The sequence below is a fragment of the Hyperolius riggenbachi genome, chromosome 2 (assembly GCF_040937935.1).
Source record: "Hyperolius riggenbachi isolate aHypRig1 chromosome 2, aHypRig1.pri, whole genome shotgun sequence".
Lineage (NCBI taxonomy): Eukaryota > Metazoa > Chordata > Amphibia > Anura > Hyperoliidae > Hyperolius > Hyperolius riggenbachi.
The window spans coordinates 163,808,163-163,829,465 of record NC_090647.1 but is presented as its reverse complement, the minus strand read 5'-3'; the positions used below and the strand labels follow the sequence as shown (position 1 = coordinate 163,829,465).

At 44.5% G+C, this 21,303-nt stretch overlaps 1 protein-coding gene across 4 annotated transcripts in view; it reads right to left on the bottom strand.

The window, feature by feature from the left end:
• Window positions 1-21,303, bottom strand: part of SUGT1 (SGT1 homolog, MIS12 kinetochore complex assembly cochaperone) — a 175,180-nt gene that overhangs the window by 142,192 nt on the left and 11,685 nt on the right. For all 4 annotated transcript variants that reach the window (XM_068267817.1, XM_068267819.1, XM_068267818.1 and 1 more), the window contains exons 3-4: window positions 20,758-20,803; window positions 6,573-6,663 (exon numbers count right to left, since the gene is read on the bottom strand). In XM_068267817.1, coding sequence (XP_068123918.1) covers window positions 6,573-6,663; window positions 20,758-20,803 — 137 coding nt within the window. The remainder of the gene's footprint in view (window positions 1-6,572; window positions 6,664-20,757; window positions 20,804-21,303) is intronic.

The following is a 21,303-nucleotide window of genomic DNA, read 5'->3' as shown; positions in this document are numbered from 1 at the left end:
AAGAGGTCAGCGCTGTATAAATACTAAATAATAATAATAAAAATATCAGGCATCAGGGACATGCGTGCACTCATAGGTGCCCATGTTAATTGCAGCCATTACAGAAAATCTGGGTGTCAAAGGTGGCCAATAAAATATATACAAGCTGGAGTTACAATTAGCAGGCGCTTTTGCTATTTTATCAGGCACCTCTAGCACCCACATTTCCCCTCCTAGTCACAATTAATATGAGTGTCTAAAGTTATGCAATTAACATGAGCACAAAGTTCTTGGATCTTGCTGCCATGCTAATAGTTTCAGCAATAAATGCAACTGCTTTGGACACAACTGGAAAGGAAGATGAAATGTACTTTCTAGAGGAATTAGAGACACCAAAAACAAAAATGTGCTTTCACATAAAAAGTAATTCTGTTAATTGGTGCAGTAACCCAAAATGTCCTCCAGTATTCAGACCCCACCCTGGCACCTGCTCCCTCCTAATCTGCACCCACAGGTATTAGGGAACAAGTGAACTGAAAAACATTCATTTACATCCTCCCTCATACAAGTGCAGTTATCTTTCCTGAACCTGGTAAGGAAAAAAAACAACAAAAAAAACAGCTGCAAGATTAGTAGACAAAACAACCGCCAAAATAAAAAATGTTTTGTATACACCATGTCCTCGGTTTGGTTGTATCAGTACTGGGCAAACATTAAATCTAGTCATGTGCATAAAGGCATGCAGTAATATGAAGATTGTCTACAAAGAAGCTAACCAGATACATCTGACTACGTGTAGTGTGGACTTGGATTCCAGCCAATACAGTCAACTAATTTCCTTACAGAATAGGAAAAACTTCCATGTCATTTCTGCTCTATTTCTCTAGCTGTAAGGAAAACAGTTGACTAAACAGTGCTACTGCTCAATAAACAAGAATAAGCAGATCTGAAATGTATACCATTAAAAAATCTAAACAGTTTTCTTTCATGGCTCACATATTCCATCCTACAATGCTCAGCAGCGAATAATACTGAAAGTCACCAAGCTTTAAACACAACTGCAGTTACATTCAAATGGAATAAAAATGGCTGAAAATAGACTCCTGACCAATAATACATTTATATTTCTAATCCAGGAGCCACAATTTATAAGGTGAGTATAGCACCAGTGCTGTGTGTACAGTCACTGGCATGCCCTTACTTATACACTACTGGTATTGTACACTCGTCCTAACCTCTCTGTCTTAAAGGACACATGAAGCTAGAAGTATATGGAGGCTGCCCTATTAATTTCCTTTTAAAAAATGCCAGTTGCCTGGCAGTCCTGCTGATCTATTCAGCTGCAGAATGTCTGAATCACACCAGAAAAATTTTTTTGCCAGATCTGACAGAAATGGCAGAAGCACCTGATTTACTGCATGCTTGTTCAGGAAATATCACTAAAAGTATTAGAGGCAGAAAATCAGCAGGATAGCCAGGCAATTGGCAGTGCTTGAAAGAATGAAACGCGTGACGCCGCATGCACAGAATGCTCATGCCGACAGGTGCATGAGCGAGACGGACGCACGGAGGGGCTGCACATGCTCAGTTGTGCATGACTTCAGCTGAAGTCACCGCTCTAATGGAGCCGCCGTGGGAAGAACGGAAGAAGCCTGGAGGATGCCCGGGGACCTCACAGAGTCCCTTTAACTACCTGCGGACCGAGTGAGTACGAATCTACGGCGGGCAGGGGGCGCTGCGGTCCTGACCGGACGTAAGCTCTACGTCCCATTGACCGCGCGCACCCGCCCGTCCCCGTCGCTCGGTCCACTCTGCCCACGCCGCAATGTGCTGCCCTGCCGCCTCTATGACAGCAAAGCACTGTGAGCCTGGCAGGAGCCATTTTCATTGGCTCCTGGCCCTGTCAATCATGTAAGCCGTTCCCATTGGCTTACATGGAATGACAGGGTCAGGAGCCAATGAAAGCAGCGATCTGCCGTCATAGCGACGGCAGAGAGAGCAGCCTGCGGTGGGGACAGAGCGGCGTGTCCGGCGGGAGCGACAGTAACTTGCGGCGATTTGTCGGGAAGCGGCGGTTTTCTGGACCAGCACCCTCTAGTCCTTAAGGGGACAGAGGGTGCTGTTCCAGAAAGAGTTAAAAAGGAAATAATAATGGCAGCCACCATATACATCTCGCTTCTGCTATCCTTTCCGTAAAAACATTTAACTGTTTACTGGAGACCACAGGATAATAAGGAAAGATTAGTATTTTATTTATATAGCACAAAGATCTCCCATAGCGCTGTACATAGTACAAAACAAATAGTGAGGAACATGGGTACACCAGAGGTTCAAAACGCTGTGCAATCAGGACTTCCAGGAAATACAAATACAGACATTGTTGATGAGTGGTTAAACACAAGACCGATGTAGATGTTTATATGATAAATTGCATCAGACTAAAAAACATTCAACCTAGAAGGTAGTGGGTGGAAGACATTATGAAAGGAGACAAGTGTTAGTAAATGAGGAAGCAAACCTCCAATACTATCTATCGCAAATTATAGGCTTGTCTGAACAGGTTTGTTTTGAGAGAACATTTTAAGGTTTCCAGGCTCCGAGCATGACGAACAGGCTGTGGGATTCAGTTCCACAGGAGAGGTGATGCTCCTGAGAAGTCCTTTATGTGGGAGTGAGAGTACAACACAATAGACAAATCTATGCACACTCCGTGTTACTAAAGGATATTACGTCCAAAGTGAATCAGTTGTCCAATGCCAGCGTCAGACAATAAAAGGAGGAAAGGTAGTGTCCAGAGCAGCTCTCTCAGTGGTGGGATTTGACAGGTGTCTGTATCAGAAAAAGAAGAGAGAACCTCTATGGTGCAATACCTTTAATTCAGTCTCGAGTCCAGACGGGCTCCTTGTGCTGGGTGATTATGTCACCCGGCACACAGAGCTTGCCTGCACTCCAGACCTACCATGTGCACTTGATGATGTCCGCCGCTGGCTACACAGTCAACATCCAAGGAGTGGAACATTGGGCATGTGAGATACACTTGCAAATTTATGCGATCTTGTACGGGCATTTCTATTGCAATTTGCAAATTGAATTAAAGGTATTGCAGCATAGAGGTGCTCTCTTCTTTTTATGTGGGAGTGAATGGAGGTGACTAAGCTACATAACAAGAGGGTCTCCTGGGAGGAGCAAAGGCTCTGGGTGGGATGGTATCTGAAGAATAGTGAGGAAATGCAAAGAGGTGACAGCTTATCTAGAGCTTTGTATGATTGGATGAGGAGTTTAAACTGGATCTTTTGAGTAAAAAGGAGCCAATGGAGAGATTAGCAGAGAAAGGCTGCATCAGAATAGTGGGAGGAGGGGCGGATGAGGCAGGCACTAGGCAGGCAAAGTAGGTATTGAAGAGATGCCAGTCTGGTTTTTGGTAGACAGCAGAGTAGGCTGTTACAGTAGTCAAGACGAAATGTCAATAGAGCATGTGCAAACATTTTAGTATGTGTAAGTAAGGGACGAATTCTGGAAATGTTATTGACCTGGAAGTGGCAGTGGGGTAATGTGTTAATATGTGGTCCGAAAGAGTACATAGTACAGAGCAGGGCTGTGGAGTCTGAGTTGGAGTCGGAGTAATTTTGGGTACCCGGAGTTGGAGTCGGAGTCGTGGTTTCAGAAACTGAGGAGTCGGAGTTGGAGTCGGAAGATTTTTGTACCGACTCCACAGCCCTGGTACAGAGTTACCGCCAGACAGCAAAGTTTAGGAGTTGAGGTTACTGGAGTATTTTCTACATAGTTTTTTCATAAAAATACAAAAAACAAATTGGTAATTTATGCTAAACTCTTAAAGGACTTACGAGGCGAAATAGTGAAAAAAAGTTAAATGCTTGCATGAAATATCAATGCACGGAGGTCACCATCCGCGCCCTCCGTGCTGTGCCGCCAGGTCCCCGCAGCTCAATGTCCCTCCCGGCCGGTCCCGACCCCACAGCCTGGGTCGGGCTGTTCTGCCTTCACTAAAATGGCCGCCGGAGCTGGCCGCGGCTGTGCAGTCCGCATATGCGCGAGTGCGGCTGCGCAGCTCTAGGGCCTTCCCCCCGATCCACGCAACAGGAGACGGCCTGTAGCGTGGATCAGGGGGGGGGGCCTAGAGCTGCACAGCCGCACTTGCGCATATGCGGACTGCGCAGCCGCGGCCATTTTAGTGGAGGCGGAACAGCCCGACCCAGGCTGTGGGGTCGGGACCGGCCGCGGGGGGGGGGGGGGGACATTGAGCTGCGGGGAACCCGCGGCACAGCACGGAGGGTGCGGATGGTGTCCTCTGTGCATTGATATTTCATGCAGGTATTTAACTTTTTTTCACTATTTCGCCTCGTGAGGCCTTTAAAGAGTAACTGTCAGGCTGCAAAAGCTAATTTAAACCTCTATTCTCCTGTGTTAAACAGTTTAGAAGGAAGCCAAAAAGGCAATACTGAAGTTAAAAATCTCCATTACTTTTGATGTGTGCTGAACAGCAAGACTGTTATTCCCAAGCTCTTAAAAGTACGAGAGGCCGCATTACATACTGCAAAGAATTCTGGGGCTGCTTCTTCCCACCTTGGGTCCTCCCCTACGCTGCTAGTGAGAAGTTACAGGCTCAAGTTACAGCAGCTTGTAACTCAGCCCAGCTCACAGCACTGAAAAATCATGGCATATGTTCCATACTGCATGAGTCCCCTATTGTTCCTAGCCACATGGCTAATTAATATTCACTGCACAGTAGTGTTGTCTATTAGGATCTTTGAATCATCAGGAAGCAGGGAGGACATGACGACAATTGGCTTCATAGGAGACAGACAAACATGGAACCTGCCATGAGCATCATTCTCTGCAAATACTGCAAATACTATATAAAAATTCTGTGAAATCCAAACGTGGACAGTGAAATGCATATGTAATGTAAGTACAGCCAATATTGAGCTACTGATATATGGTTTTTTTTCTCTGAGACCTTATACCTAACAGCTGCTCTTTAAAGGAGTTATCAGGCAATGTGTAAAAAATGAGCTTTACTCACATCGGGCTTTCCCCAGCCCCTTGCAGCCGACTGTCCCACGCCGACCGCTCCCCGCCGCTGTCCCAGTCTCCGTGCACAGTGCAGAGGCCGACCGCGGGGTCGGCCTTACTGCACTTGCGCGAAGCGCTGTTGTCAATCACGGCCACGTGGGCCGCAGCGCCGTTTGCCGCGGCCCACGTGGCCATGATTGACAGCGGCACTTCGCGCAGGCGCAGTAAGGCCGACCCCGCAGTCGGCCTCTGCACCGTGCACGGAGACCGGGACAGCGGCGGGGAGCAGAGCAGTCGGCGTGGGACAGTCGGATGCAAGGGGCTGGAGAAAGCCCCAGGTGAGTAAAGCTCATTTTTTACAGATTGGCTGATAACTCCTTTAAGACAAAATAATTCTACAATGACAGTCCTAAAATTACTTTAAAATGTTACTAAAAGCGTGAATAAATGCTAAACATATCCATGCCTGCAATTTTTTCATTTCAGTTCTCTTTTTACATTTATTTTTTTAATTTTTCTTCACTAGGGAATGACACTTACCCTTATGTGGCAGTTCTCTTTAGGAACACCAGGGGTTAGAGCATACCCCTGGAATCTCCCTTATCAGCTATGAATACAATGAGCAGAGAGCTCCTGTTCTCAAACACAGGAATCAGAAAAGTGTACTGTCTAATGAACTAGGAAGCAAATCTGAGTTACAGGCTGCTACAATCAGCGATGAGTGAGCATGAAAGTTCACGTTAGCTCATCTCCTCCCATACTGGTTATCCAGTATACCACTCTGCTATCCTATCACTGCTCCCCTAAACAGTGTTCTAAGGCAGCTCAATGTCTTTAAAACATACTTTCAGAAGACAATGCTGCCATAACCTTGTTTAACCCTTTTGACAACCTTGACAGAGTATCCTAGAAAATGGGTGTCATGGACGGATACAGTCTGGACGAGATTCATCTCCTTGATCACCACAAAAGCATTATGTAAAATTATCTGCAGGGGGATTCATTTAGTAGTTTAGAAGAATAGGCCAGACAGTGGACAGCTTGTAATGTTCACACAGAACTGCTGTTTTACTGGCATCTTAAACTAATCCAACTAAAAATATATTGTATTATAAATCTAGTACTCATTTAAAGCCATTCTGAAGATAGAGTTAACAACAGTTACACTTATAAGTATATTTAAACTGTACCTGAAGGGGGAAAAAAAAGTGCCCCTCGGAGGGCCTTACCTTGGTTGGAGGGGGGGGGCTCCAGTGGAAATAACAGAGCCTGATTGAGCCCGCTCTAATGCACAGGCGCAAGCCGCCTGCACCAGTAAAGCGGACCTCATTGGGCTTGGCTATTTCCGCCGGACCCTGTTCTGAAAGCCGATAGTGAGTCTACGCAGTGTAAATATTATTGTGGCTGTGTGTTTGGGGTTGCAAGTGCTGAATGAGACTTGTGGAGGGAGACAAGGCAAGCCTCACTAGGAATCAGAGGCCTCCCCCTTCCAAGGTAAGTATATTTTTGTTTTTTACTGTCCAAACAAAAGATGAAAAAAATTACAAGAAAGCAATTACCATTGTAATTCTGGAGAAGAATATGAGCATAAGCTCGTTGACAGCAGAATTCTGCATCATTTGGTTTCTCTTCCAGTGCTTTGGTCAGCTCCTGCAATTAGTAGAGAACACGCTTATTAATCGATCTTCAACATCTATAGACTGTTAATATTAGTTTACTTCACTTCAGTGGAAAGGTTAAACTCTGAAAATAAAATGTGCCAGAAAAAAAAAAATATGCATCTACTCAAAGTTCTAAAAAGTTCTTGGGCTAAACAAGGAAAAAATGACCAAGAGCCGTGAAAAGTACATGCTGTTCCTAATATTCACTACAAAGTATGGTTTTTGGCACATTTGCCAAGTCAGGCAAGCTCCAGGATAAAAATGATGTTCTACTTATATCACCTAGAAAGAATTTGAAAATGTCCTCCCTTTTAAACTTTTTTGTTTTTTTAAAGGACACCTGCATTGACTAATATATATATATATAACAAAAAAGTTTGATACTTACCTCAGCATTGGGTATCCTCCTACAGCACACCATTCCAGTACAGGGTCACCCTATACCTATTCGACTGAGAGAGTCAAGTAGGTTTATTGGAAACAAGTCAAAGTCAGAAGGAGCTATGCTAGGTACACACGATGCAATTTTCTGCTAGATTTACTGTCAGACTGAATATTTTCAACATGTTCGATCTGATTTCCTATCGTTTTTTTCAAATGATTTTTTTCTTAGAAGTGAACGAAAATCATTTGAAAAATCGATTGGAAATCAGAGCAGACATATTGAAAATACAGTAATTGATCCGACAGTAAATCGGTCAGAAAATTGCATCGTGTGTACCTAGCATAGGACCAGTTGAGAAGGGGAGAAACTCAAATCCAAAATTCTTTAAAGTATCTATTGTCTTCCCAAACTTGTAAGTAGTATTATTGTCCTGCAGACAGAACCCCTTATTTTATGCATTCAATTTTTCAGCAAAGTTGAAGGACAACTATTATGAAAAACTGTGACATTTAAAATGCATGAGTACACATACAAATAACAAAATACATTTCTTCCAAAGGAAAAAGAGCTATAAATAACTTATTCTATGTTGCTATCACTTACAGTAGGTAGTAAAAGAATACAAAGGGGGGGGGGGGGGAATGAGGGAGTGTTGGCCTGCATTTTATTATGAATCCTTTCCAGGGATTGCTTTTGTAAAGAACAAACAAAATTCTGAAAATCCCCCATGAGGAGATGGACTAAACCAAAAAGAGATGGTCCTTTAACCACTTGCCGACCGCCTTAAGCCGATGGGCGGCGGCAAGGGCTGGGCCCAAACGACCGCAATACACCCATCGGCGGCGGCAGGCGTGGTTAGGCGGAGATCGCGTCAGCAATGACGCGATCTACCGCCGGCATCTGGCCCCGCCCACTCTGCGCCGTAACCCGCCGGCCAATTAGCAGCGCCGGCGGGTTTCAAACAACGTGATCGGACCAATCAGAAAGGTATAATACACTTTGTTATTGTAACAAAGTGTATTATACTGGTTGCCTCCTCCGCTGATGGTCACTCGTCGTGCGACCATCAGAGAGGACGGCAGTCCTACAGATAAGGATAAAAAAAAAAAAACACTTTCGCCCACCCAGACCCCCCGATCGCCCACCCCAGCCCTCAGAACCCCCCCCTGCTCACCCCAGCACACCACATTTTGCACCCAATCACCCCCATTAAACCCATCAATCACTCCCTGTCACTATCTAGCGACGCTATCCCCTCGGTTAGGTCCCTAACTGCCCCTAGGGTCCCCTGATCCCCCCCCCTACCCTCAGATCCCCCCAGCCCCCCCCCCCCCCTGTATACAGCTGTATAGCTGCCTAACCCACTGATCACCTGTCTATCACCCATCTATCACCTGTCTATCACCCCTTGTCACCACCACCAATCAGAGCAGACCCTAAATTGTCCCTTGGGGGCGCCTGATCACCCACCCAGACCCTCAGATTGCCCTCAGGCCCCCCCTCCCGATAACCTCCCCAGTGCATTGTTTACATCTATTCTCCCCTGTAATTCCTCACTGATCTCCCATCGTCACCCCGTGTCTGCCACCCATCAGATCAGAACCCAGTCTGCCCCGTGCGGGCACCTAATCAACCCCCCACACCCTCAGATCACCCTCAGACACACACCCCCCCCCCGCCCCCCCATCCTCTTCCCAGTGCATTGTATTTGATTGTGCTGTAATTGTATTTGATTGGCCTGTGATTGGCCTGTGATTCTCCCGTGATTGGCCTGTGATTGGCTTTGATTCTCCCGTGATTGCCCTGTGATTGGCTTTGATTCTCCCGTGATTGCCCTGTGATTGGCTTTGATCGGCTTTGATTGTGCCGTGATCGGCTTTGATTGTGCCGTGATCGGCTTTGATTGTGCCGTGATCGGCTTTGATTGTGCCGTGATCGGCTTTGATTGTCCTGTGATTGTTTCTGATTGCCTCCGATTCCCCACTCGCCACCACCCCCCTGTCACTATCCTAGTGATCTAAAAAACAGTGATCAGTGAAAACTGTCACTTTTTTAGTATTACTAGTGTTAGCAGTTAGGCCAGTTAGCTAGGCCCCTTTGTAAGTGTCAGTTAGTGCTCAGCCCACTGCACCACAGTCACTAATTAGCGTCATCACTGTCGCTAATCAGCATTGGTACTATATAGTATCTGTAAGTGATCATTACTGATCGCAGTCAGATCTATTAGGGTCACTAGGATACACAAAAAAACGCAGTGTTTGCCCGATCAGGCCTGATCGTTCGCCTGCACTTGCGTTCAGCCCGCCCCACCTGCAAAAAACACTGTACAATAGATGTGGCACTGTAAACATCAGTTTTGATTTTTTTTTTTTTTTTATCAAAACTCAGTGACCACAGCTTTCTACCTCTCAAATACTCCCTTTTGCTAGGTACGTGCTCTTTTTTTCTGGGTAGTCTCAGAGGAATACCCCCTAAATTTAGCAGTCCACCATGGCAAGAAAGGGGTATTCCGATGATGAGGTTCTCAGGTACATGGCCCAGTCGGATGAGGACGATTGGGACGCCTCATTCGACGAATCTTCCGGGTCAGAGTTTGAACCTGAATTGAGCAGTGGCTCACTGACCGATAGTGATGAGGTGGTTGAGGTCCCGGCTAGAGCCAGGCGTACCACACCCCATGTTGTTGGACCGCAGGTGGTGCAGGATCGGCCTCAAGGGCAGCAGAGTAGTGTTCGTGCTGGTCTGAGATTTCATGGTGGGGCAGGCACCAGCAGCACAACATCTCCTGGACCTAGAACCAGTACTTCCGTAGACCCTGGTGAAGTGGCGAGCACCAGCATGGAAGTTGAAACTGGTTCGGTGGCACGTGCAGTAAGATCCCAGTCGCAGCCACCAAGAAGACGGGCCCGTACTACCCCTAGTTTACCAGAGGTGCTGGCAAACCCAAATTGGCAATCCCCTGATTCCGCCGCACCCGTACTTCCCCCTTTCACCGCCCAGTCTGGAGTCTAGGATTGGCCCTAGACTTTTTCTATCTGTTCTTCACCCAGGATCTCTTAGACTTAATTGTGGCAGAGACCAACCGTAAGGCCACACAATATATAACTGCCAATCCGGAAAAGTTCCTTGCCCAGCCTTTTCGGTGGAAACCAGTCCAAGTTTCCGAAATTACATTTTTTTGGGGCCTTCTCCTTCACACGGGACTAGTAAAGCAGAATGTGTTGCGGTCTTATTGGTCTACGGACCCAGCATATCATGTTCCCCTGTACTCTGCTGCCATGTCCAGGACACATCTTTTTGGGCCTTCTCCTTCACACGGGACTAGTAAAGCAGAATGTGTTGCGGTCTTATTGGTCTACGGACCCAGCATATCATGTTCCCCTGTACTCTGCTGCCATGTCCAGAACACGATTTGAGAACATCCTGCGCTTCCTGCACTTCAGTAACAATGAAACCTGTCATCGAAGTGACCACCCTGCTTTTGACCGGCTCCACAAAAATTCGACCCCTTATAGACCACCTGTCATCCAGATTTGCAGATGCATATACCCCTGACCAGGACATCTGCATAGACGAGTCCCTCATATGTTTTACCGGGCGCCTTCGCATCAAACAGTACATCCCAAGCAAGCGCGCCCGGTATGGGGTGAAACTGTATAAGCTCTGTGAAAGGGCCACAGGCTATACATCTTATTTTAGGGTCTATGAGGGAAAAGACTCAAAATTGGAGCCGGTCGGACGCCCTGACTACCTGGGGAGCAGTGGAAAGGTTGTGTGGGACTTGGTGTCACCCTTGTTCCAGAAGGGGTACCATCTTTTTGTGGACAATTATTACACAAGTGTAGCCCTCTTTCAGCACTTAAAAATAGAAAAAATCCGATGCTTTGGCACCGTGCGGCCTAGTCGCCGGGGCTTCCCCCAACGGCTCATTACCACCAGACTTGAACGGGGGCAGAGGGCCGCCTTGTGTGCTGACGACCTGCTCGCGGTGAAATGGAAGGACAAGAGGGAGGTTTACTTCTTGTCCACCATTCACGCAGACACGACAGTTGAAATTCAACGGCGAACTGAGGTCATTGAAAAACCCCTTGTCATCCACGAGTATAATACTAACATGGGAGGGGTGGACTTCAATGACCAGAGGTTGGCGCCCTATTTAGTTGCCCGAAAAACAAGACGCTGGTATAAAAAAAAGTGTCTTTTTACCTCATTCAATTGGCAATTTACAACAGCTTTGTTCTCTAGTCTACAGTAAGGCTGGGAGAACTGGATCGTTTATTCAATGTCATAAACAGATCGTGATGGAACTCCTGTATCCAGGAGGTGCCATGGCCCAACCCCAAGATGCAACTAGCCGGCTGCATGGAAGGCATTATGCCTCAATTCAGAGTACCCCAGGTCACCGAATCCGAAGAAAACGTTGTCGTGTCTGCAGCAGGGCTGGAATATGGCGTGGCACCACTGTTTATTGTCCCACCTGTCCTGACCAGCCTGGCCTATTCCTAGGGGAGTGTTTTGAGAGGTACCACGAGCAGATACACTATTAGAGAGTAGTGAACTCCAGACACAGTGGTAGGCACACAAGGGTCTCTCAGTGCTATTTCACACTGCTGCGATGCGTTAGGGCAAAATGCCTAGCGAAAGTCACACTTTGCGGTCCCCCCCCCTACGCCGGAAGTGCTTGACTTAACGCTAGTGCATGCCTACATTACTGCGTGGCTTCTGTGGCAATATCGATCGGCCCGGAAGTCATGTTAGTCTATGGCGACGCAGTTCATTACTAGGCCGAATGCTACTCTTGTGGTATTGCCTGAAGGTCTGTTTTGGACGATACGGTGCGACGGGCTCGACCCACCGAAATGTCAATATGCAGTGTGAAACCAAACATCGGGTTTCCAGGGACCCTAGCACACAGGGCTGCCAGAAACCTTTCCTTTCACTTGGGACAAATTGTCAAATGTACTTCGCCACAACTCTGTGCAATTTGCACTTCGCACATTGTCCCATGGGGAAGGAGAGGTTTGTCCTTGGGAGGCAAGTAAAAAAAAAAACAAAAAAACAGGAAAGCAAAAAAGTTAATGTTTGGTTCGCAATGTTAAGGTTTTGATTAAAAAAGTTCAAAGTTTATTAATGTTAATGAAGTAATTGCTTTGCAGCTTGCTTGTTTTTTTGTATTTATTTTTTCTCTTTTTCCATCTATTAACCTTCCAGGTGGACTGAGCGAACTACTAACCAGCTGCAGCACTGATAGTGCATCCTGACAGAACATTGCGCGTCTGTCAGGTTACACAAAATCGGTGCATGCAGCGTTGCAGGACGAGATTTCTCCTCCGCAGTCAAAAAGATACGTTTGCCGAGGCATGTGGGCCGTGGAGCGGTGTTGGGGTTCATACGCTTTGGCCGAGAAACTTTGTATCAAAAAAAGAACTCTGGCAATGATTTGTTCATCCACATCGATCGGTGTGAATGGATAAATCAGGTTTGCCAGGGCATACGAGCTGGTGGGTTTGGATTTTTGGGGCGGCAGCTCCTATGTCCTAGCAGACACCTTCCCCTTATTTTTTCATCCACATTGATTGATTGTTTGACGTTCATTTTTCCTTTCAGCCCAGAGTGCATTACCCTTATGCCCAATATAAGGAGTATAGCAGAAACTTCTAATACTGGCCATACATGTAATGATTGCAGAGACCCTAAAATGCCAGGACAGATCCCACGAATGATGCCATTTTGGAAAGAGGACACCCCAAAGTATTCCGCTATGTGCATGGTGAGTTCATAGAATATTTTATTTTTTGCCACAAGTTAGTAGAAATTGTGGATTTGTTTTCTGTTTTTTCACAAAATGTCATTTTCCGCTAACTTGTGACAAAAAATAAAATTTTCTATGAACTCACCATGGCCCTCATGGAATACCTTAGCGTGTATTCTTTCCAAAATGGGGTCATTTGTGGGGTTTGTTAACTGTCCTGGCAAGTGGGGTGGGGTGGGGGGGCTAAATTGTAAGCACCCCTGTAAAGTCTGAAGGTGCTCATTGGACTTTGGGCCCCTTAGCACAGTTAGGGTGCAAAAAAGTGCCACACATGTAGTATTGCCGTACTCAGTAGAAGTAGTATAATGTGTTTTGTGGTGTATTTTTACATATACCCATGCTGGGTGGGAGAAATAGCTCTGTAAATGACAATTTTTTTTTTATTTTTTTTTACACACACAATTGTCCATTTACAGAGATATTTCTCCCACCCAGCATGGGTATGTGTAAAAATACACCCCAAAACACATTAAACTACTTCTCCCGAGTGCGGCGATACCACGTGTGGCACTTTTTTGCACCCTAACTGCGCTAAGGGGCCCAAAGTCCAATGAGTACCTTTAGGATTTCACAGGTCATTTTGAGAAATTTTGTTTCAAGATTACTCCTCACGGTTTAGGGCCCCTAAAATGCCAGGACAGTATAGGAACCCCACAAATGACCCCATTTTAGAAGGAAGACACCCCAAGGTATTCCGTTAGTAGTACGGTGAGTTCATAGAAGATTTTATTTTTTGTCACAAGTTAGCGGAAATTGTTTTTTATTGTTTTTTTTCACAAAGTGTCATTTTCCACTAACTTGTGACAAAAAATAAAATCTTCTATGAACTCCCCATACTACTAACGGAATACCTTGGGGTGTCTTCCTAAAATGGGGTCATTTGTGGGGTTCCTATACTGTCCTGGCATTTTAGGGGCCCTTAACTGTGAGGAGTAGTCTTGAAACGAAATTTCTCAAAATGACCTGTGAAATCCTAAAGGTACTCATTGGACTTTGGGCCCCTTAGCGTAGTTAGGGTGCAAAAAAGTGCCACACGTGGTATCGCCGTACTCAGGAGAAGTAGTATAATGTGTTTTGGGGTGTATTTAAACACATACCCATGCTGGGTGGGAGAAATCTCTCTGTAAATGGACAATTGTGTGTAAAAAAAAAAAAAAAAAAAAAATCAAAAGATTGTCATTTACAGAGATATTTCTCCCACCCAGCATGGGTATATGTAAAAATACACCCCAAAACACATTATACTACTTCTCCTGAGTACGGCAATACCACATGTGTGACCCCTTTTTGCAGCCTAAGTGCGCTAAGGGGCCCAACGTCCAATGAGCACCTTTAGGCTTTACAGGGGTGCTTACAATTTAGCACCCCCCAAAATGCCAGGACAGTAAATATACCCCACAAATGACCCCATTTTGGAAAGTAGACACTTCAAGGTATTCAGAGAGGGCTATGGTGAGTCCGTGGCAGATTTCATTTTTTTTTTTGTCACAAGTTAGCAGAAATTGAATTTTTTTTTTTTTGTCACAAAGTGTCATTTTCCGCTAACTTGTGACAAAAAAAATAAAATCTTCTATGAACTCACCATGCCTCTTTGTGAATACTTTGGGATGTCTTCTTTCCAAAATGGGGTCATTTGGGGGGTATTTATACTATCCTGGAATTTTAGCACCTCATGAAACATGACAGGTGGTCAAAAAAGTCAGAGATGCTTTAAAATGGGAAAATTCACTTTTGGCACCATAGTTTGTAAAAGCTATAACTTTTACGCAATCCAATAAATATACACTGAATGTTTTTCTTTTTATCAAAGACATGTAGCAGAATAACTTTCGCGCTCAAATGTATAGGAAATTTTTCTTTATTTGAAAAATGTCAGCACAGAAAGTTAAAAAGGTCATTTTTTTTTTACAAAATTCATGTCTTTTTTGATGAATATAATAAAAAGTAAAACTCGCAGCAGCAATCAAATAGCACCAAAAGAAAGCTGTATTAGTGACAAGAGGAGGAGGTAAAATTCATTTAGGTGGTAGGTTGTATGACCGAGCAATAAACCGTGAAAGCTGCAGTGGTCTGAATGGAAAAAAAGGCTCTGGCCCTTAAAGGAACACTTAAGTCAAACGAAAAAAATGAGTTTTACTCACCTAGGGCTTCCAATAGCCCCCTGCAGCTGTCCGGTGCCCTCGCCGTCTCCCTCCGATCCTCCTGGCCCCGCCGGCAGCTACTTCCTGTTTCGGTGACAGGAGCTGACAGGCTGGGGACGCGAGTGATTCTTCACGTTCCCAGACACATTAGCACCCTCTATGCTGCTATATGGTATATGATATATGCTATAGTAGCATAGATGGCGCTATTGTGGCCAGGAACGCGAAGAATCACTCGCGTCCCCAGCCTGTCAGCTCCTGTCACCGAAACAGGAAGTGGCTGCTGGCAGGGCCAGGAGGATCGGAGGGAGACGGCGAGGGCACCGGACAGCTGCAGGGGGCTATTGGAAGCCCCAGGTGAGTAAAACTCATTTTTTTTGTTTGACTTAAGTGTCCCTTTAAGGGGCGAAAAGACTGTGGTCCTCAAGTGGTTAAGTCATATTCAGTGAGTTGAAGCTGCTGAGGCCTCCTACATCTTCCTTCATGTTCACTCTCAAAGACCTTACTGGAGATGGTCAGGAAGATTTTAATCATACCGTAATTCTATCTTGAATGCAAACTGTATGCAGATTGAAAATTGAGCCAATCAAAATTAGCATTGAGTGCATTTGACTAGTCCAATTCTATGCTGAATCCAATTTGTATTAAATTTGCATGCAAGCTGGAACTATTAGCACTTCACTGACCATCTCAGATCTTCACATTTAAAGTTGTCACAATAGTTCTCCCCACTTCAGTGCCGGGCACTTGTCATTGGATGCATACATGCAGTTGTGCTACTAAGTTTACATACCCTGGCAGAATTTCTTAAAGGGAACCTTAACAGAGGGATATGGATGTTTCCTTTTAAACAATACCAGTTGCTTGTCAGTCTTGCAGATCTCTTTGGCTGCAGTAGTGGCTGAATCACACACCTGAAACAAGCATGCAGCTAATCCAGTCTTTAGTCAGACCACCTGATCTGCACGCTTGTTGAGGGGTTGTGGCTAAAAGTATTAGAGACACAGGACCAGGCAACTGGCATTATTTTAAAAGGAAAATCCATATTCCACATTCTCAGTTAAGTTTCCCTTTAACCATTTTTCAGTATGAATGATAACACAATTTTTTCTTTCACTCATGGTTAATGGTTGGCTGAAGCAATTTATTGTCAAGCAACTGTGTTTACTCTTTTAAAACCACAATCACCACACAAACTACCCAAATTACCATCATCAAAAGATTACATACCTTGGTGATTTGGCCTGATAACATGCACAAAACCTGACGCAAATGGGTTTTAATGGCCATTAAAGGTAACCATCTTCACCCGTGAGCTGTTTGCTTGTAATAAGTAGGTGTGTATGGTCAATGATTTTCTGGACTCCTGACAGACCCTCGCATCTTTCATCCAGTGCTGCACTGAGGTTCTTTTGTATACTAAAACTAAGTACTTACCTCGCAATGCAGGGAGCTGGATCCAGCGACGTCTCCCTGAGGGCGAGAGCTTCACCGATCTATCTTCCGGCCGACAGGTATGTGCGATGTTAAACAACAGGCGCGCCGAGACTTCAAGCGATTGCGGTACTTTGCATAAGAGTTGTCAGGGATCTTAAACATTCGGTCCGCCGTGACAGTAATCGCTGCAAGACGCTAAGCAATGTTCTCGTGATCATGCGCCTGAACCCGGGTCGTGAGATCACGTAAATGACCACGTTGCTAAAAAAAAAAAAAGTTGCTGGTTGTTGGGAAAATAGTCAGGAAAATCGCAAGGTGGGTATGGGCCTTTATACTGGGAATACACAATGAGATTTTTTAACCTATTTACTGTCCGATTAATTTTCCGATCGCTTTTCTTATCAATTTCCATTCATTTTATGAGAAATTGATCAGAAAAACGATCGAAAAATAAGTTTGGACATGTTGGAACCATGTATCTGGCAAAATATCTCATGGTGCATTCCCAGCATAAGTCATGTGGAAAGCAAAAGAAATGTCAAAGGATCTACAGGAAAAGGTAGTTAAACTCTATAAAAACAGGAAAGGGGTGTAAGAAAATATCAGCAGTGTTCAAACTCTAATTATAGGAGCACTATTTCTGCAATATAAAGCAAGGTTTAACATACTTAAATTGGCTGGTCAAAATTAACCTGTACATCGATATGAATAACTTCAAGAGTGAGAATCTCGCCAGCAGCTGAGTTACTAATGCCGCTGTCCATTCTCATGCAGAGGTAATCTGTAGGAGCTAATCTTCTGGCTGGTATTTGTCACTCCCTCCCTCCTCCCCATGAGGCTGAGATAGGAATCCCCTACCTTGTACTGCATCCCTGTGCTGCTGGCATGATGGCTGTGAGTAACACTGATCTCCGAGGCTCCCTGCTCACACAGAGATCAAGGAGCAGAGCCAGCTTATAGCCACAGCAATGTTAGGTGTGGAGGGCTGTTCCTGCAAAACTGCAAGGGGCCTCAGCTGTATTCAGTAAATTGGCACTTTACAATATAAAATAACACTCTTTCCAGCTGCACTCTCGCCTTGCAGTGTTGGATCCGCAGTTCGAATCCCAGTCAGGGCACAATCTGCATGAAGTTTGTATGTTCTCCCCGTATCTGTGTGGGTTTCCTCCGGACACTCTGGGACATTCTAAAAACACACTGATAAGTTAATTGTCTTTCCCTAAATTGGCCCAGAGTATGATGGACATACGAGCATGGCAGGGATTAGTTTGTGAGCACCTCTGAGGGACAGATAGTGACAAGACTGGAAAAAAATAATATAGGGGTCTCAATGGCGGACAGTGTCTGCAAGGGACGACTAGGAAAGCTTCTTTAATGAGACTCCGTAACAAAAATTGCATCCTGTTTTTTATCATCCTACAAGTTCCAAAAGCTATTCTAATGTGTTCTGGCTTACTGCAGCACGTTCTACTATCACCATCTCTGTAATAAATCAACTTATGTCTCTTGTCAGACTTGTCAGCCTGTGTCTGGAAGGCTGCCAAGTTCTTCAGTGTTGTGGTTCTGTGATGCATCTCCCCCCTCCAGGCCCCTCTATGTACACTGCCTGTGTATTATTTAGATTAGGGAAGCTTCTCTCTTATCTTTTACAAGCTGGATAAATCCTCCTCTGAGCTGGCTGGGCTTTCACATACTGAGGAATTACATACAGGCAGAGCTGTCTGCACTCTGCAGGAAGAAACAGCCTGAAACTTCAGTGGAAGATAGCTGCAGGGGGAAAGAAACACACAAATGATCTCTTGAGATTCAAAAGGAAGGGTGTATACAGCCTGCTTGTGTATGAATGTATTTTCTATGTGTGGACATACTGTACATCAACCTACTTCCTGTTTTGGTGGCCATTTTGTTTGTTTATAAACAAACTTTTTAAAACTGTTTTTAACCACTTTTAATGCGGCGAGGAGCAACACCCCCCTCTCCCCCCCCCCCCCCCCCCCCCAAGCCCAAGGTGAGTTCCACCTAGAGGAGGTTTTTCTCCTTACAGGTTTACTTTAATGATTCAGAGAATCAGGTGCAACTTCAAGGGGCAAGATCAAAACCATTACTGGACATATGTGATATATGGGCCCCTTTGGGAACACTGCATTAAAAATCGACAACTCTGTAGTGGAAGTCACTGCATGGACATGGAAAAACAACTTTCTGTAAGCACAGAATACGAAGAGGAAAATATAAAAAACAGGATCAAGAAACCACCTCCTATGAGCCAAAACTTATTTGAGACGGACAGAGGAAGAGTAGAAAACTGTTCAGTGGTTTGGTGAATTAAATTGTAACAATTCTTCTTGAAAATCATGAATGCTGCATCACCCGGCTACAGAGGAGACGCACCACCCATGAATGCAGAGCTCAAAGAAAGCATCTATGATGGTATGAGGATGCATTAGCGCATGTGACAATAGTAGCCTGCATACTAAGGTAGTTCCCATTAATGCTGAATGTGTGCTGTCATCTAATCATTTTCATTTTCAGGAAAGACCTCGCCAAACCATATTCTACATAAATTACAACAGCATGTCTCTAGCATGAGAGTCTGGGAGCTAAACTGGCTTGCCTTCAGTCCAGACCTATCACCCATTGAAAAGATTTAGCGAATTATGAAATGAAACATGCGACAAATGAGACCTTGTATTGTTGAGCAGCAGAAACTCAGCATTAGCCAGAAAGGATCAACATTTCACTTTCAAAAACTATAGCACTGTACTCAATCTCCTCAGTTACCATTTCCAAGTTGTTCACAAAGATGTAGCATGGAGAGGTCTGTCTCAAAATGAGCAAATATTTATTCAAAGAACAAGATTTCTCAGTTTTAACATCTGTTATGCTGTACTTGTACTATTTTCAAATAAGCAACTGCCAAGTTGCAAATCATCACATCCTATTTTTGTCACACATGGTCATATTTTTTTTTTTTTTTTTTAATAGTGTTGAGGCACACCAATGCTTAGGTTACCCAGCTAGAAATGTAGTGTCTATCCCAACCCTGGGGGGAAAAGTTGAACGCCAGCAACATACATTAAGATCGTACTCATACCAAGAAAAAACAAAAAAGCCGATTCAATAAAGTGCCTAAGCGTAAGAAAATTCTTATCGTTTTCTAGCAAATGCAAATGCTTCAATGAACAGGAGAGCCAGCTAGATTGTATTAGACTGGGTAGTAATATATTTGGGATGTATTCCTTTTAAATATAGGAAAAGGAAAAAAACCTTTTAGTCCCTTTTTGAGTCATCCACCGAAGACCATTTGTTAGTAGAAAGGACCATAAATAGTTCATACAAAGTCTTTTGAGTACAAAAATTTATCAAAAATGCTTTATTGACACAATTACCTAACAAGAAGGTTTCCAAAAAGATACTCTCTGTGAGAAGCTCCTCATGGCTATATAAATATCTTCCAAGCAGGAAAATGACGCTCCTGATTTAGCAGCTGACTTGTTTGTCTATCAGCTTCCAGGACTGTGTTATGTACATCTGGTTGCTGCAGATGTTTTTTCCATTCTCTGATGCTCCTGCCTTGCATTTCCCTCGGGATCAATAGATAGTGCTTTGTATATTGGGCCTGACGAAGGGCCTAGTGCCCGAAACGAACGTGTCGTTGCCTGCCTTCTATTTGTATTGCACTAAGTTGTCATTTTCCTGCTTGGAAGATATTTATATATCCATAAGGAGCTTCTCACAGAGAGCCTCTTTTTGGAAACCTTTTTATGTAATTGTGTCAATAAAGCATTTTTTGATAAATTTTTGTACTCAAAAGACTTTGTATGAACTTTGTATGGTCCTTTCTACTAACAAATTGTATTAGACTGGACCAGGGCATATTTACAGTGGGACGTAGCGTTTTAATGCAACGTTAAAGTCACAACGTGTCTGCATTGAGAGGTAACGCACTGCAAGCAGCGAGTTACCATAAAATTTTTTCAATGCACTGTGAACGGCCCATAGGATTATCATTGCTGTGCAGTAAGCTGCGCTATAAGACTTTATAACGCTGCTCTGCAACGTGGCACTGAATGCGACCTCAAACCTATGGTCTTTAAAGCAATGCTGATTGTTTTGGCATCATTTGGCCAATATAAAAGAAAAGGCAACACAATGGCCAGTGCTGGGTGCTCATCATTGACATATATATATCTGGTGAATGATCCATGACATCAATCATATCAAGAACAGGGCTGTACCGAATCTTTGTCAAAGTTCCCTCAGTTCCTAGAACAAAGTGCAACACTTCATAATAATACATACACTTACCTCTAGTGATCGCTGAGGGTTTTCACTGATGTAACTATCAGAAAATCTGCAAGTTAAAAGTACAGTAAGTAAACCGTTAATTGCACACAAAAAAAAACACCAATTGTACCTCAAAAGAGAAAGTTCTGTTCTAGTCTATGACACACAATGTTTGTAAATATCCCTGTGACCAGTCACTTTGTGTGTATCTAACAAATAGGCAGCCTTAGGCCCCGTTCACACTGCACGCGTTTGTGTCCGTTTTTAAGGTACGTGTTTTGTGTGCGTTTTACGAGGGCCAGAAAAATCAATACAAAGGTATGGCCCTCGTTCACATATACGCGTGGCAAACGTATGCGTGTCAGAAACGCATAGTTGGATGTATTTCTGTGCGTCGCGCACAGAAACGCATTGCAATGAAAGTCAATGGGCGCGCACTAAAAACGCATGGCATGCGTTTTTGTATGCGTATTCGGAGGTGCGTTTCTCGTCGGAAGTGTAGCTGACATCCGGCGTGACGCACTTCCTTTGCAAGATGGCGGCGTGGAAGAAGAGAGGAGGGCGCGG